Below are 17,870 nucleotides of genomic sequence, written 5' to 3'. Positions count from 1 at the left end.
GGAGGGGGATGGGTAGCTAAAGGATAGGGGAAGAAATACTGGAAGATGGAGTGTTAGTGGAGGGGGAAATGAGGGCTAAAAGAAGGGGGACAAGAGAGGGTTGGGGGTCTAGGGGTGGGAGTCCAAGAAGAGGGGGGTGGGGAATTGGGGAGAACCTTAAGGATGGGGAATAGTGGGCTGGGGTCCCAAGGGACTGAGGGAAGAAGATTGCCTCTCACCCCCTGTACTGTTTCTTGATTCCAAGCCTCAATTCGGAGGAGGAAAGGGGGTGAGTCACCTGCTTGTAAGGAACCCGTGGCCCTCCAGGGCTTGCAGCTATCCCTACCCAGATTCCCACTCCCATCTTTCCCCCATCCTCACATCATCCCCACACCATCCCCCCACTCCCTGTCCCTGGTGTCCATATTGCTACCTCCCCTTCTCCCATTCCCTCTATGGAAAACTAGGATTGTTTCTTTCTTCTTTTGGAAGCAGCCTTAGGTTGGGGTCTAAACATTCCTGGCCCCAGTGGTCCTTTTGTCCTGGCCCTCCTCCCCTCCCCTGGGGAGAGGAGAGAACTGTCTTCAGTCCATCTGAGGGTTAATCCAAAGCCTCGCCCACAGCCCAGTGACAAATGCTTACACCACAATCAGAGAGCTTGAGGAAGGATGGTAGGAAAGGCTCATGGGAGTGGACCTTATCTGCCTGGTAGAAACAAAGGAGACAGGCTTTGAAAGCTGAAAGGAAGCTTAGAGGTTATCTGGTCCAGCCCCCTCATTCTACAGATGAGAAAACTGAGGACAGAGAGGAGAAGGAACTTGTCTAAGGCAACATAGCTAGTTTATTGCAGAGCTGAGACCAGAATGGAATTCTAGACCAGTGGTCTTTGTGTTGTAGAGTTAGAGCAGACAGCTTCTGGAAGGCCTAGAGATGTGGAGGGGCCCTCCAGCCTCTGCCTGAATACTGTCAGGACAGGGGGCTCACTGCCTACAAGATAAAATCGTGAGCTACGATTGGGTGGCTTCAGTTTTACTTATTGAACTCAAATCTGCTCTTCATCTTCTTGTTCCTGGCTCCCCATTTTGGGGCCAAGCAGAGCTTGGTTAATCTCACAAACATGTGATGACCCTTTTACATTTGGAAACAGCCCTCGTTTCCCTGCTTGGCCATTTCTTCTCTAGGCTAAATGCCTCTAGTTCCTTCAGCCAACAGAGTGGTATCTAGTGCTTCTGCCATTTTGATGACCTCCTTTGAATGTGCTTGCCAAACTTTAAAAAAATGATTCAGTCCCTGGAACTGATCATAATGCTGCTCTGGGCTGGCCTGGCCAGAACCTGTGGGACCAATGTGGTGTTTGTTGTGTTGATGAAGCTCAAAGTCAAGTCAGCTTTGGGGTTTGTTGATTTGTTTGGCTGCTGTGTTGCATTGATGACGGGGAATTCTCTAGCCTTTTGCTGTTGCTCAGTTGTGTTCGACTCTTTGTGACCCCATGATCCACACTGTCTAGGGGGTTCTCTTGGCCAAGATACAGAAGTGGTTTGCCATTTCCTTTTCCAGCTCATTTTACAGAGGAGGAAACTGAGGCAGACTGTGCTAAGTGACTTGCCCAGGGTCACATAGTTAGGAAGTGTCTGAGGCCATTTTGGAACTCAGGTCTTCCTGATTCCAGGCCCAGTGCCCTAGCCAGGGAGCCACCTAGCTGCCTCCGTTACCTATGGACTTTTGTCTAGTCACATCTCCATTTTGTATTTGTGCAATTGAATTTTGGGGACCAAAGTGTAGATCTTTGCATTTATCTCAGTTACATTTCACCTTGTTGCTTCTGTCTTATCATTCATGCCCATGTGGGTATTTTCATTGGGAATGGGAATTCTTCCATTCTACTTTATGCTGCCATTTTTAAATTTGAGAAGTATTCCAGTGGTACCTTCCTGTGAGCCACTGAGAAGCATTTGGAATAGCAGACAGTTAAGAACACTTCACTGGAACTTGCCTGACACCTACTCATTAATTATCGCTCTTGAGATTTGGCCATTCCATGGGTTCAGAAGCCACCTAATTGGACGATCATTCACCCTGCATTTTTCATCTTGTTCACATGGGTATCATGAGAGGCTTTGCTGAAATATAAGCAGTCTCTATTTACACTGCTTCCCAGATTGTGTAACACTGTCAAAAGAGGGGGCGATGTTAGGGAGGCACGACCAGATGACTTTCAGATGACCCCATGCTACCTCTAGGCGACCGCTGCTTCCCTTTCTAATTGCTCATGGTCCATCCTTCTAATGCTGTAATGCTTCTAACATTTTGCCAGGGAGGGTGTCAAGCTCCATGACAAGCCTCTAATTAACATCTTCCTTTCCCATTGGAAGATCTGGTTAACATCAGACCCTGGTTAAGCCTGTGGTACCCGTCCCCTTTTCTTTCTTCACCAGAGGTCCCTGACCCTGTGTCCGTAATCCTTTCTGCCAAGTCTCTGAGGCCCCTGAGCCTGGAGTGTGTTCAGAGCAGTTGAATCCTGGGGCCCTCCTCCCCGCAAGGAGCAAGGCTATGCCTCAGCACCCCTCCCCGTGTGTATCTTGATGTAATTTTGTGCTTCTGTTCCATAGCTCCAGCTGCCACAAGGGAGGCTGGTGCCTCCATCCCTGCACCCTGATGAACGGTCACCACGCGGTGGGAGGGGGGGCATGACCTCAGCCCCTACAAGGTCACTCCTCAAGGCTCTCTCGTCCATTCACTGCTATTCATTCAAGTCTTCTTTATTGAGCAGAGCCCTGCTTGAGGCACTGAGGGAGATGCAAAGTTAGATATGTGAGCCCTGAGTCCTGCCCAGTAGCCCAAGGCTTCCATGTAGCTCAGTAACAGGCCAGGTTATGATACAGGCTGAACCAAGGACCAGGACTTGGGGGGGGGGCACGGACTATTGGGAGCACAGAGGAAGGAAAGGGATGGCAGTGTGGGCTACCTGCCAGACAGGCAGGGTTTAAGCAGCCCTCAGTGGGCCTCTACCCCCATCTCTTATGGCCCCTCATGCTGCCCATCCTCCTGGAGGCTGCCTTCCCCTCCAGCAGCCGGGCATCCTCACGCCTCCCACACCCCCTGATGGGACTCAGGTTTCCCCAGAGAAGGTGTGCAGAGGAAGTCTGGGTTTTCAGAGTACCATCTGTTGACAAACATAAAAGATGTCTAGGAAAGCCACGGCAGCAGTCAGAAGGCTCACTACTGGCCTCCCCACTCTTCCTGTCTTCTCTCTCTCTCTTTTGTTTTGGAGGGGGGAAGGCAAGGCAATTAGGGTTAAGTGACTTGTCCAAAGTCATACAGCTAGTAAGTGTCAAGTGTCTGAGACCGGATATAAACTCAGGTCCTCCTGACTCCACAATTGGTGCTCTATTCGCTGTGCCACCTAGCTGCCCTTGTCTTCCCTTCTTGTCTGGGCTTTTCCCTAGAAGAGGGCACAAGAACTGGCAGCCTCACTGCTCTTCTTGGGCTGCGATTACAAGGTCGGAATCATAGGCTTAGAGTATGGGACTCCGGAGGAATCCGAATCCTAAGCTTGAAGCTGGGAGGGACCCCAGAGGTCATCAAATCCAACCCCCTTCATTTTACAGATGGGGAAACTGAGGCCCAGAGAGAATAAGGGACTTTCCGAAGGTCACATAACTAGTAAAGAGATCTAAGGCACAACAAGGTTAATGCTCAGGCCGATGTACCCACCCTTACCTGAATAGCAGCCTAGATTTCACAGATGAGGAGACCGAGGCAGGGACAGTGACGGGACATGCCCGGAGTCACACAGGTTGCATTACCTGGGCCCTGCTGGCAGAATCGCGGTAACAGGGATCCTAAGCAACCCCACATCATTGGTCATTTCTAATATTTTTTGGTCCTCAGCCAGGTCAGATGAGCAGAATCTGTTGTATAGATTTCATAAATATAGATTCTACGAAATCTATAGAGTAGATTTTAGAGACCATCAAACCTGATTCCCTCACTTTCTAGGTGAGGAAACCGGGGCCCCAAATGACTCGTTCATTGTCACAGACAGCAAGGTGGATTTGAACGCAGGTCTGACTACGCCTGGAATGCTCTCGATGACATTCATTCTAGACTCTGTAGGACAAGGGACTGAAAGGGTGATTCCTGACTCATAGCCTTTGGTGACATTCCCAGCCAGGCTCACCTCCCCTATGCTTCCTTTTCTGCCAATAGGTCTTGGAGACAAAGGAACATTTTCAGATGATCCAGCTTTCAGAGGTGGGAATGAGTAGATTAGCTGGAGGGATCAGGGTTGATCCAGTTTGGTGGGAGTGGAGGGTGTGAGTTAGGGAGCTGGGGGTTATAGGGGCCTCAGGCAGACCGGTGCTGAATTGTGAAGAGCCTTGAATGTCTAGCACAGGAATCTGGACTTTGTCCTGTAGACAGTGGGTGGTTCCTGAGGACCGAAGAAGGGGGTGGGGCATGCATGTCAGAGCCCTAGTGATCATTTTGTCTTAGTATCCCCAGAATCAATACCAAGTGCCTCGCACATAAGAGAGACTTAATAAATGGTTGTCGAATGAATGAATGATAGCAGCCCTATCTATAGAAACAGAGAAGTCAGAAGAGGCTAGTTTGCTGAGAAAGAGGAGTCAGCTTTGAGTAGGTTGAGTCTGAGGTAATAGTGGGACCTTCTGGTGTAGGCGTCCAACAGGTAGCTGGAAGTCTGGGTGATGTAGGTGCTGTGACCTCCTTGCCCTTGTGAAGAGGCATGGCAGGACAGGAGACTTGAGTGTTGGCCACCTGGAGGTGACAGTGGAAGCTGGGAGACGGCTTCCAGATGGCGGCTTTCTGCTCCAGCCCACTCAGTGGTTTCATTCAATTAATAACTTCCACTATTAGTTTGTGTTATTAAAAAGAAATCTTTTTAAAAATTAAAAATGTGACTTGAAATAGTATTGACCTTTCCTGCCAACAATTCTGAGGCCAGATTTTAACGGCAGTGGGGCCTGAGGTACAAGTTGGTACCTTTCTCCCCACTGCTGAAGTGGTACAGGGTATTGTCCGGTAGTAGTCCCATCAGGATGCTCCTTTGTAACTCAGCCTGCTTACCTTAGCTCAGCACCAACCCCCTCCAGCCTGCCTCCCTCAGCTGCCTGCGTCTCTTCCTTCTCTGAGGGGAGAATCCTTTCTGTGACTGCTTCCTGCTCATCACAGGGATGGCCTTAGGTTGCCTTTCCAACCTCCCTGCCCTCAGAGCTCCTCTTCCTTTCTCCACATGAGGCAGAAGAGAAAAGAGAAAGCCACGCCTTCCTGGGGCGCCTTGCAGCCGAGAGCACCAAAGCCCCCACGCCAGCTTACCCCCAGTCTGCCCGAGGTAATTCTCCTCTCTCGTTTCCCCCCTCTAGGCTGCTCCCTGCTGGGAAGCTGCCGGCTTGCTGCCTAACAAAGCTGCTTCTTTCTTTGGCCGTGCCTCCTTTAGACTTAAGGGTCTTTTAGCTAGCTGAAAGGAGTCTTCCAAGGCCTAGTGCATAATGGAGCTTTCTGAACAAAACTTGATTCATTACAACCAGCCTTGGACCTTGTCCCTGCTGGGGACCCTGAGGCTGGGAGCTGTCTCCCAAGGGGGAATTCCCTTCCTGTGTCCCACCTTTTCCAGGGAGTGGTGTTCTCTGGCGGTCCTGCTCCATGGACCCCTCTGCCCTTGGTGGGGTGGGAGGAAGGAGAGCTGGGCCACTCCCCACCCCAGGGTGCCCAGGACCGAAGTGGGGATGGGGGGATCTCACAGCAGGACCAATGGGATACACAAGGGAGTGCCTGACATAGAGCACACCCTTCACAAAATGCTTGTTTGTTTGGTTGACGGAATGAAGAGTTCAAGATGGGGGCACCCCTGAAGTCATGAGGGTTTAGAGAAATTCCCTGGAGGAGGGATCCCTAAAGGGCCCTGATGGGAGTCAGGAGGATTTGGGAGAAGCTCTGATCTGTGGAGACAGCTCCGGGTCTCCAGCAGGCCTGGGAGGGCCGGGCAAGGGAGAGGCGGCCAGAGCTGGTCAGTCACCTTCCTACCTGGCATGGGGGCATTTCTGGTGTTTACCAGCCCCAGGGCCTGGGCTCCTGGAAAGACCAAAGGGGGGATGGGGGAGGGGGCTGATTAGACAAGAGTTGGTGGTAGTGGAGAGGTGGGGAATGCAGGAAATGATGCCAAGCTCAAGGTTAAAGGCCTCCTGGTGGGATGTCCACCAAAGTAGATGAGGCATTCATGCATCCAAGGAAAGGCTTGAAAATTATCCCCCCTCTCCTTGCATCATCCCAGGAGGTTCTGAGACTTCCCTCTAGTGGGAGCAACTTAAAGTAAAATCAGTGTTTTGCGGCAAAGTTGTATTATGCCCAGGCAGGTGTTCTTGGCTGGCCCCCTTGTGTGCCGAACCCTGGGAAACTGTCCACCTTGCCCACACCTGGGTCAAGTTCTGGTGTCTACTGAGCATTCTTGCTCCCCCTAGCTGGGGAAGCCACTCAGTCCCTGCTTCCTTTGGATTATGCAGAGAAGCTGGATGAGATCCTGGCGGCAGCTGCAGAGCCCACACTGAGACCAGACATCGCCGATGCTGACTCCAGGGCGGCCACTGTCAAACAGCGGCCCACAAGTCGGCGCATCACTCCCGCAGAGATCAGTGTGAGTGGGGCTGTGAAGGCTGCTGGGAGTGGGACTGGGGTGGGGCAGGGGGCACCCTCTGGCAGCGGGGTCACTGAGAGAGGGAGCATGAGTGATACTGTGAGTGGAGCCTCGAGTACCGTCATCAGTAGGACGGTAGGACTCTGAAGGAGTGGGCTTGGTGACTGCAGCCCATGGGAGTGGGGCCACCAGGGAGTCAGTGTGAATGCATCCATGAGGGTCACTGAGAGAATAGCCACAAGGCATAGGGGCATGTGAGCCACTGGGAAGGGGATCACTGGGGTCCTTATCAAGTGTACCCCAGGATTTACTGAGAGTGGGGTCATAGGGGCTAGTCAGGGCAAGAAGGGGGTTATATGAGTAAGGGGATCCATTGGGAATGGGGGGTTGTGAGCCTAGGGATTTGTGTGAGCAGCTCACTGGGAAGGCCACAAGGATCAACTTTGAGGGGAGTGGGATTATAGAGGTTACGGCGAATGGAGCCACAAAGGCCAGGGGGAGGAGTCACAAGGGTCACAGGAATCAGTGTGAGTTGTTCAAGGTCATGGAATTCACAGGAAGGGCAATTAGAGATGCCATCGCAGGATCAGTGAGGGTATGATCGTACCACTTATTGACTAGGGTCATAGGAGATTGGTGTGAATGGGGTCAAGGACATAATGGGGTCATTGAGGTAGGCACAAGAATTGTGGTGGGGGTGGGGGGTAGTATAGTAGTATCTGGGGATGCTGGCAGATTGGTAAGGGCGTCAGTGAGGGGGGAACTTGGGGGTATTTGAGGGGATCAGTTTGGAGGTGGGGGCATCAGCAGCTTCTGGTGCCTAGCCCCTGCCATCCATAGTTTTTTTTTTTTTACTCTTCACAGTCTTTGTTTGAACGCCAGGGCCTTCCTGGCTCTGAGAAGCTTCCTGGATCCCTTCGAAAGGGCATCCCACGCACCAAGTCTGTAGGTACGGCTATGGTGGATTCTAGGGGATGGGGTCGGAGGGGGGTACTTCATGGATATGGAGGAATGAAGTTGATGCTGTGATCATGAGAATTATGGGAGCCTGGGGATAAGGGGAGTCAATTGTTGGGAAGTTGAGGGGACCTCTAGGAACAGGAGAGCCCTTAGGACATGGGGTAGGGAAGGAAGGGACATGTGGGTTAGAGCAGCACATGAGGCACTCACAGGAGTGGGAAATAGGGCTGTGGAGAGCCAAGGGCCCTGCCTATGATGCCACATCATCCTGGATCTTGGGGTTGGAAGGTGTCCATTGTCAGTTCTTCCTCCCCCAGCATTCCTCCTGTATTCCTTCCCCCACCAACCCCATCACTAAAGACCTCTGCCAGTCTGTACGTAGCTTCTAAAGGCCTTGGAAGTGACCTCGTCTAGCTCCCCTCCTAATGGGGGAAGTCTGTCCATAGCATCCCTGGCGGGCAACTGTGCAGGCTCATAGGACACTTGCAGTGCTGAGGATGTCACTACCTTTACTGTATCTGTGTGGCCGTCATTGTTTGAGCGGCCCTAATGGCCAGGCTGTCCCCACCTCTGCCCCACACTGGGGTCTGTCTTTTCGCATCCAGTTGGCAGGTCTGAGGCCTCTTTCCCTTGAAAGCCCATCACCTCCTTGAAGCAGCTGTCAGGTGATGCTCAGGGTCTTCTCTGCTCCAGGCTAAAGGTCCCAAACAACTCAAGGCCGTCATCATCCTGGCCACCTGCTGAAAGCGCTCTCTCCTTTGTTAACATCCATCCACAAAGTGGTGCTCAGATGGGGTTTGAGCAGGCAGAGGGCAATGTCAGCTCCCCAGTCATGGACACACTCTCTGTTTGCCTGTCTGTCTCTCCCTCCCTCTTCATTCCTCTCTTTGTCTGTCCTGGTCTTTCTGTCTCTTCGTCTTCTCTCCTCTCTTTGTCTCCCTGTCTCTCTCTATCTCAGTCTTTTTATCTGTCTGTCTCTCCCTCCCTCTTCTCTCCTCTCTTTGTCTCTCTCTGTCTGTCTCGGTCTTTCTATCATTCTCTCCCTCTTCTTTCCTCTCCCTGTCTCTGTCTTTCTGTCTGTCTCCATCTCTTATCTCTCTGTCTCTATTTCTCCCTTCCTCTCCTTGCCACCTGTCTCTGCTTGTCTCTGTCTCTTTCTGTCTGTCCCTCCCTGTTCTCACCTCTCTCTCTCTCTGTCTTTGTCTGTCTCCATCTCTGTCTCTGTCTTTCTGTCTGTATGCCTGTCCTTCCTTCTCTCCTCACTCCCTCTCTGTCTCTCCTTCCTCCTACTTTCCCCAGCCCCTCCCCACTCCTGCCTCTGTCTCTTTCTCAGTGGAGACTAAGATGGTGGTAGCTTTTTTTGGCCCATGTGTCTGGGTTCACTTTTGTCCTGTTGAGCTTGTCCGCCAAAACTGAGATTTCTTGGAAACAAGCTCCCCCATCTTGTGTTTGTGTAGTTGATTTGTTTTTAACCAATGGCTTAGCCTTTATCCTTTTTACAATCATCTTAATAGATTTAACTCACCATTCTAATCTGACAAGATCTGGGGATATACTGCTATCTCTCACCCCAGACATCAGTTATTTCTCCTGGCAAGGGTGAGGTTGCTGAGCCTGCCATCTACACCTTCCTCCAAGGGTTCAATAATGGAATCTGAGGGAACAGAGCCCTCAGGGCTTCTCCCAGAGATCTCCCTCCCACTCATTGCATGGGGTCATTCGGTCTGTTTTGAATCTCTCCACCTCCCTCTTGTCCAGGAAGGAAGCGTGTGGGCCTTTGTCCAAAGCAGCACTGAAATCTCCGGATGTTATGCTTAGACAAGGCCAGCTGGACATGACCTATTCTTGAACTCCCACTGGCTCTCGGTGGTCGCTGCTTCTCTTTCTAAGTGCTCAGCACCTGCCCTCTTACTGCTATTTAATCACCTCCTTGGAAATCAGGGTGACCTTTGTTTGCCCTTCTCCAGTCCTCTTGTAGCTCCCCTCATTGCCACAACTTTCGAAGATCACAGTGACCATCTGCAAGCCCATCTGCTGGGCCATTCATCCCTCTGGTCAGGGCAACTTGACCTTTTAAGGGAAGTCTGACACCTTTTTACTGGCCCCTGAGTTACCTTGAGTTTCACTATCTTGTTCTATACTTTCAAGACCAAAGATTGTTCTCCCTGGAGAGAAAACAGACCCAAATAAAACCGAGTCGTTTAGCTTTCTGTCTGCCGATGGTTATCACCGTCTGGTCCACTTGTCTCCAATATGGCAAAGAAGGATGACCTAAAGGCAGCCATTGCCAGCCCAGCCCAGGTCACCCTGTCAGAAGGTGAGGACTGAGCCGTCTTGGTGTTCAGCTGCTGTTACCCAGCCTTGTGTCCATTTCCCCCCCCTTCCTCCACTTATTTTCAATCAGCCCTTCTGACTTTCCGGATATGTTGCATATAGTACAAGGCAGACCTGGCCCTTGCTTTGATTCAATTCAACTCAAGCCCACACATGTTTATTAGACACCTGCTGACTGCAGAGCCCTGTGCTGGTGCTGCTGGGGTTGGAGGGTGGGGAGAATACAGAAATATGGTCCAACAGTCCCTGCCTCCAGGGAGCTTGCGGCCTCATAGGGTGATATGACCCATCCACAATCCTCTTTGACATGTCAGTGGATCTGGGTGAGGGCAGCCCCTCTCCAATTTGGGGCCATCCAACCTTCTCATTCTGTCTGACTCTTGTCCACATTCTCCCATTCATTCTTTGTAGAGGGGCTCCTTAATGTTGGCTGGGGGGGGCCTTCTTCTGCCTGCTCTCTTCAGGGTGGGATGTCAGTCATTCACTGGTTTTCCCTCAGTCCTTTAATGTGACTGGCTCCCCCTTTCTCCCACTCAGCCACCTCCTGGAAGCTCTCTCACATTACTCTGCATGCCTGACATAACCCCACCCTCTGTCTGCCTTTCAGGTCATTGCCTGAAGTTTCGAATCTTCCGTGACTGTGGCATTTCCTGATGAATTCCTTTTTAGTGTCATAGCAAGGATACCGCTGGTGTGTTTTTATGTCAGAAAGGTCAGGGTTGTTGAGTGCAAGGCACAGCTTCCCAAGGGCAGTCCAGCCTTCCTTCTGTCCACTTCAGGGCTCCCCTCATCTAGCTGTATGGCCTGCATGAGATAACCTTGAACCCAAGATAACTCTGACCACCAGAAAAGTAATTTGTAACTGGCATTTGAACAGTAATGTGCTTTACCTACATGTCACCTGGGAGCCCAACAACCTTGTGCAGAAGATGCTTTGGCTTCATTATCCCCATTTTGTGGATGTAGAAATAGAGGCTCAGAGAGTCTTGTCCATGGTGGAACAACTGGTCCACCCAACTGCAAGTTAGAGTGTGAACCAGAGGCATTCTTCATCCACTTGATTTCCTGTGTGAATGGTCAGGTCACATTCTTTTGAATGGTTGTGATTTTCATTTAGGAGACTCCGGTGCCATTCTCCCCTTAACACCATTAACATGTTGCCAGCCACAAAGAAGGGTCTCTGGAAGACTCCACCATTTCTAGGAAAGCCCTCTTCCATTTGGACTTTCCTGGGATAGGCTTCCATTGTCATGGCAAAGACCTTTGGCAGGCAGATACTAGCTCCTTGGTTCACGCTGGACTTGGGTATTCATAGACAGAAAACTCTCTCTGTTGTTGAATCTTTCAAGAAATGTTTAATGAACTTGATGCATGCAGGGGAGACACCTTGCTGGAGAATGGTTTGTAAAGCTCATCGAATTTTTCTAGCCAAGTCACAGGCTTCTTGGAAATCAACAGGCAGCATCTTTTGCACTTTCATCTTTGTGACCCTGGGCAAGTTATAGCATTTCTTTGTGCCTCTATCTCCCCATCTGTAAAATGAGGAGGTTGAACTACATGGATTCTGAGGTCCCTTAAAGCTCTGTATGTTATCCTGTGATTTTCATGGACCTCAGTTTCCTCATCTGAAAAATGAGAATAATATTTCTTTTCTGCTAAATCCCTTTTGGGATTGGTATGAGGAGGTACTTTTTGTAAATCTTAATGGGCTCCTTGTCCCACCCCCGAAGTCTGAGACAGCAATGGTTGTTCCTGCCTGGTGAGCTCCTGAAGGCTTTCTGCCTAACAGACAACTGTATCCCAGCATCCTGGGTCTCCTCCATTAGCCCCACTTACCTACCTTCACTCTCTTGCCTGGGTCTTCACCTTGCTCCCTCGGTTTCTCTGTCCCATCTCCCAATCTCTGAGGCAGATCCCCTCCCCCTTCCTCCTTCTCCATGGCCCCAGATATCCCTCTGGTCTTTGCCAGTGACGCCTCCTCTGCCATGTTCTCTCAGGCCTTCATGATGCCTCTCCACATTTGCGACAGCTTGATACATGCTTCCTCTAAGAAGTCTGTGTCTCCCTGGCTCAGATCAGCCCCCTCTCTGGCTCAGCTGCCCTGGTTACTTTAGCGATGTATCTCTTCTGGCCCCCACCTGAACACCAGTGCTTTCTCAGCCCCTTCCCTGGGGACCTAGGATCCCCTTTGACCCATTTTTCTTGTGGACCAGAGCCATATGACTTCTGGATAGAGAAGGCCAAAAGGCACCTCTTGTTCATCCGGAGAATCTCTGGCAGAAGAGGCTTCCCAGGTCCCTGAGGCCCCCTGGCCAGTATCCTTGGCGAATGCTGACTCAGCCTCCACTGACTGGCCTCCTGGCCTCCAGTGGGGGCTGGCCTCCAGTGGGGGCTGACCTCCAGTGGGGGCTGGCCTCTAGTGGGGGCTGGCTTCCAGTGAGGGCTGACCTCCAGTGGAGGCTGGCCTCCAATGAGGGTGTGCCCAGCCCCTCCCAGTAAGGAAGCTTTAGTTTTTAGGAAGTGGGAGAGTTTACATTTTGCTTTTGCATTTCCACCGATCTTTCTGTTCTGCTTTTCCATTTATCGGGTGGAATCTCTTCTTGTTTCACTTGGCCCTACGTTCTTGCCTGCAGAGATATTTTTGGCTCCTGATTGTGTAACCCGAAGTGTTAAGTTCTTCTCAGCTTTGTCATCTGCCTATTTAATAAGCTTGCCATCTATGCCTCCAGCCCAGTCATTGATAAAAATGTTAAATAAAATGGGGCTGGAAGCAGAGCCCTGGGGCACACTATCAGAGACCTGTCTTAGGCTGACATTGAGGCTTGACCTGAGGAGTTCTGCTTCCTGCTGGCTCTATACTGAATTGTCCCAAGAGGAGCTTTGACCTTAGGCTCTGGGGTCAGCTGTCAGGGCTGTCTTCTGAGCGGTGGGGACTGGTGCAGAGAGTAGGGAAGCTACCCCACTGTAGCAGTCCCTCCTTCCTCCCTCCCATAGCTTTCCTTCTCACAGTCACATCTCCCAGGTGCTTCCAAGTCTCCACTGCTCCCCCACGCCCCCACCCCCTCTCCCTCCCCAGGCCTCACCCCAGGTCCCCGGGCCTGACTGCCGGTCCCTCCATAGGGGAAGATGAGAAGCTGGCCTCTCTCCTGGAGGGGAAGTTCCCGAGGAGCTCGTCTATGCAGGATGCTGTCCGTGAGGGCCATGGGATCCCGCCCCCCCCCCAGCCCGCCCCCCCCCCCCCACCCTCCCCTTACTACTTCGACACAGGACCACCTCCCTCCTTTTCACCGCCACCCCCGCCAGGCCGTGCCTACGACACCGTGAGATCCAGCTTCAAGCCAGGGCTGGAGGCCCGGCTGGGAGGGGCGGGCCCCCCTGGGCTCTATGCCCCTGGCCTAGGCGCCCATGGGCCTCTCCCATACCCTGAGCGCCAGAAGCGGGCTCGGTCCATGATCATATTGCAGGACTCACCCCACGAACCAGCGGTGGCCGAAAGCAGCCGGCCTCCTCCTGCAGCCACGCCCCCTGAGCGACTGAGGCGGAAGGCACGAGTACCCGGCACTCAAGACAGCCCGTACGCCAACCTGGGCGCCTTCAGTGCCAGTCTCTTTGCCCCATCCAAGCCCCAGCGCAGGAAGAGCCCCCTGGTGAAGCAGCTGCAGGTGGAGGAAGCACAGGACCGGGCTGCTTTGGCTGTGGGGGGCAGCGGCAGCAGTTTCCCCCGGGAGCCCTCACCCACTCGCCGAGGGCACCGGCTCGGGGGGCTCGACTACCCCCCCGGGGAACCACCTGGCCTCCCATTTACCGGTGCCGGCCCTGGCAAGGAACGAGACCGTCGGCTGGATGAGAGGCGCCGCTCCACCGTCTTCCTTTCCGTGGGCGCCATCGAGGGCAGTCCTCCCAGTGCAGAGATGCCATCCTTGCAGCCTTCCCGATCCATCGACGAGCGGCTCCTGGGCAGCGGCCGGGACCTGCTCTTACCCTCGCCTGTCTCCGGTCTCAAGCCATTGGTCAGCAGCCCCAGCTCCCCTGTGGGCTCCACTTTCATCCACCCACTCACTGGCAAGCCCCTGGACCCCAGCTCGCCCTTAGCCCTCGCCTTGGCCGCCCGGGAGCGGGCCCTGGCTTCCCAGGTGCCCTCAAGATCCCCAACCCCCGTTCACAGCCCAGACACGGATCGGCCAGCCCCTCTATTTGTGGACATCCAGAGCAGAGAGCCAGAGCGCAGCAGCCTGGCTTCCCCCACCCCAGCCTTTTCCCCCCGGGGCCCCGCGTGGGGCCCCCTCCCTGCCCGCCGAGAGGTCGAGAAGTCCCCACGGGAGGAGAGGAAGACACCAGAAGACAAAAAGTCCATGATCCTCAGCGTTCTGGACACGTCGCTCCAGCGTCCCGCTGGCCTCATCGTGGTCCACGCCACGGGCAATGGGCAGGGCCCTGGGGAGCTGGAGGCAGAGGAGAGTACACCAGACACCCCCGGGCTGAGCCAGGCCCCTCCCCCGGCCGCTGCCCCTGTGGCCGCACCTGTGGCCCTGCCCAGTCCCCGGGCCCAGCCCCCTAGCAGCCCCCCCGCCGCCGACACGGTGCTGGGCCAGGGCAGCTCCGAGGAAGAGCCAGACGTGGTGTTTGCCGTGGCCCTGCCCCCAGCCCAGCTGTCATCCAGTGATGAGGAGACGAGGGAAGAGCTGGCCAGAATCGGGCTGGTGCCGCCCCCAGATGAGTTCGCCAACGGCCTCCTGGTGACCACGCCCCCCCCGGGCCCCGGGCCGGCCCCTTCTCCCATGGCCTCGCCCAGCCCAGCCTCAGGGAAGCCCAGCAGTGACGCGCCCCCTGCCCCGGAGTCAGCCGCGGATTCTGGCGTGGAGGAGGTGGACACGCGCAGCTCCAGCGACCCTCACCTGGAGACCACGAGTACCATCTCCACCGTGTCCAGCATGTCCACGCTGAGCTCGGAGAGCGGCGAGCCCACGGACACGCACACCTCCTTCGCTGACGGACACACTTTTGTACTCGAGAAGCCGCCTGTGCCTCCGAAACCGAAACTCAAGTCCCCGCTCGGGAAGGGGCCCGTGACCTTCAGGGACCCTCTGCTCAAGCAGTCCTCGGACAGCGAGCTCATCGCCGCCGCCTCCGCCGGGCTGGCCTCCGGAGCTGGGCCTGCCCGCCCTCGCTACCTCTTCCAGAGAAGGTCTAAGCTGTGGGGGGACCCGGTGGAGAGCCGGGGGCTCCCAGGCCCTGAAGACGACAAACCGACTGTGATCACCGAGCTGAGCTCCCGCCTGCAACAGCTCAACAAAGACACCCGTTCCCTAGGGGAGGAGCCTGTGGGAGGCCTGGGGGGCCTGCTTGACCCCCTCAAGAAATCGCCTGCTGTGGCTGCAAGGTGAGTGGGGTGGGGCCGGGGCCGGGGCGGGGCCGGGGCTGGGGTGGGTGGAGAGGGGCGGTGGGCATGTCCGGGGCATGTGGATGCTATCTACCCTCCCTCTCAACCATGCCTCTGTGTCCATCCCTCTGTCCTTCTTTGGTCCATCCTCTGTCCATCTAGTACTAAAGAGAAAGGACTTCCCTGGCCCTAGCCTGATGAGGAGAAATCAGAAGCCCACCCCGAGCCTTGGAGCTCCAGGTAGACAGAATGGATAGGGCCGTTGGTTCCCTTCTGACCACCCCTCTCACAGCTCAAATGAGCTGCTCCATACTCTAGCAGTCCCAAGATGTATCCTTGGGCTTCCCCCAGCTCCCTAATGGCTCTCACATATGGGGTGATTCCCAGTTTAGGCCACCCTGGGGGTTACAGCCTGAGATCCTGCTTGGAGACCTTGGCTTACTTCGGACCCATTCCCCATCTCTCTTGTATGCTTCTCCAATTTTGCTCAAGGTGGCAAGCCTGCCCAGGGAAGTAGCTCCCATCAACCCTCTTCCTCCACGGACTTTGCTAGTGTAGTTCTAGCTTTCTGAGTGGTTCTGCCTCACCCCGTGATATATTTTACAATGTTGCCATTGGAACTGTGGGAGCCCTTCAGAATGGCTCAGGCTCATTGAGAATTAGACTGGGTTGACTTGGCCCCAAAGGGCAGAATCAAGAACACTGGTTGAGTGCCTGTGGGGTTCAGTGTAAAGGTTGGGCTTGGGATCAGGGAAGATCTGGGCATAAACTCACTTAGTTGCTGTGTGACCCGCTGGCCTCATCGTGGTCCACGTGCAAGCTTCTTTCCCTTTCCGAGCCTCTGTTCCATTATCTGTAACATTATCTGTATCCTGATGCTCAAACTACCTAGCTCACAGGGTGGTTGTGAAAAAAAAAATGCTTTGCTAATCTGAAAACCTGATAGAAATGGGCCCTGGGCTCATCTGTGGCCTGCAGGGAGGTAGCTTTCCACTCACAGTAAGGGCTGTTCCAAACGGGAGTGTATTGTTTTGGTAGGAGTGAATTCCTAGTCACTGGAGTTCCTTTAGCAGTGACTGGAGGGTCACTTATCTGGGATACTACAGAGGGACTTCATGCTTGGGGCTTGGCTGGAGAAGGAGGTTGGAGTATCAAATTCTCCAATTGTTTGATTCTGTAAAAAGTCTGGAAGAAGCCTGGGGTAGGGTGGGGTGTCACCAGAAATAGAAATGGGCATTGTCAGCAGCTATGACTTGAGTCTTTGGCTCCTAAGATAGGTCTGCCCTCACCCTGACCTCAGGATCCTGTCCTCATGTCCTTCACACAACCCAACTGCAGAGTCCTTAAGCCTCTACCTTCCCTGATCCCATCCTGTTGGGCCCTTGACCCCCAAGGGGTGGTGAGAGGGGCTCTGTCCCTGGAGACTCCAACTCTTCTTGGGTAGAAGAAAAACTGTCCTCTTAGGTTTTAGGCACACATCTGCCAAAGATAAATTTATTAATCAAATTATTCTAAGCATCTTTTCCACCCAAGCTATGCTTGAGTTATAATTCATAGTGTTGAAGAACAAAGACACATTCCATTATTAAGATCAAATGGGGGGCAAAGTCCAAGTAACAGTTTTGATTCATCAAACGGCAGCTTGCCGCTTTTGGCTGCATCTCAAGGAATCATTTTCCTAAAACCTCCGAATCCCTCTTTGACCACTCCTTCCTGGGAGTCTTTCTTCAGCCTGGTCAAAGGTGAAACCAAACTTCCATCAATCAAATGCATCAAATATGTAATTTCTTCTCTTTTGGCTGATCATGACCCTAATTAATTTCAGAAAATTCCTTCCTGGGCTGGTTGGGTCTCTCCCTTGAGAAGCTGATTATGTGTTGGATAGGAATGATGTAAAAGGCTCCAATGCAAGACATTTGAAGATTGATGGTTAAAGAAAGACTGATAAGGATTTCAGACTAAATAGTAATAATAGTATTTTGTAATATGTAGCCTGAAGAGGGAATGGCGTAGGGGCGAATGAGTCTCTAGCCCTCCCTGAGGACTTTGTTCCTCCCTTTGGCTCAGGAGGTGTGGACCCAAGCTTCAGAGCATCTCACTGTGTCTCCCTTTATCCTGTCAATGTTCAGGGCCTTGAGCCCAGAGAAACCAAGACTGTGACTCTGGCAACCCTGGAGGATTAGCACCTGTATAGGGTCCTGGCACAGCTGGTGATGCCAGTGGTTCTTCTGGCCACAAAACTTTGACCTGCTCTGGATGGGAAATGAGGATCCCTGAAATTCCCAGTCTGCACAACAGCCCTTTGAGCTGGTGGATCATCCTTCTTGACTGTGATCTCGGGGGCTGCCTGCCTCTGCCTCTTTCTGGAGCCCACTTCCTTTCATATCCATGACTCAAGACCTGTTCACTCATAGTGACCTCGAAGTCTGCTTCCAAGTCTGGAGTAAGGATCAGAGGTGGGAATGGACAAGGCCATCTGGTATCACTCAAATGTCTGTAAACTGAGGCATAAGCAATCCTACAACAATCTATACAAGACTGCCATCTCCTCACCTCCTAGAACTC

General features: G+C 53.2%; 1 protein-coding gene across 1 annotated transcript in view; it reads left to right on the top strand.

The window, feature by feature from the left end:
- SHANK3 (SH3 and multiple ankyrin repeat domains 3) overlaps positions 1–17,870 on the top strand; it is a 69,442-nt gene that overhangs the window by 36,058 nt on the left and 15,514 nt on the right. The window contains 5 exon segments of the mRNA XM_069102918.1: positions 245–268; positions 5,243–5,332; positions 6,501–6,631; positions 7,496–7,580; positions 13,046–15,305. Of these exon segments, the coding sequence (XP_068959019.1) occupies positions 245–268; positions 5,243–5,332; positions 6,501–6,631; positions 7,496–7,580; positions 13,046–15,305 (2,590 nt within the window).

This window comes from Petaurus breviceps, unplaced genomic scaffold (assembly GCF_028583685.1).
Source record: "Petaurus breviceps papuanus isolate PSGF00001 unplaced genomic scaffold, PetGlider_PUasm1.0 558, whole genome shotgun sequence".
Taxonomy (NCBI): domain Eukaryota; kingdom Metazoa; phylum Chordata; class Mammalia; order Diprotodontia; family Petauridae; genus Petaurus; species Petaurus breviceps.
Note: the sequence above shows the minus strand (reverse complement) of the source record. Positions and strands in the feature narration are given on the sequence as shown.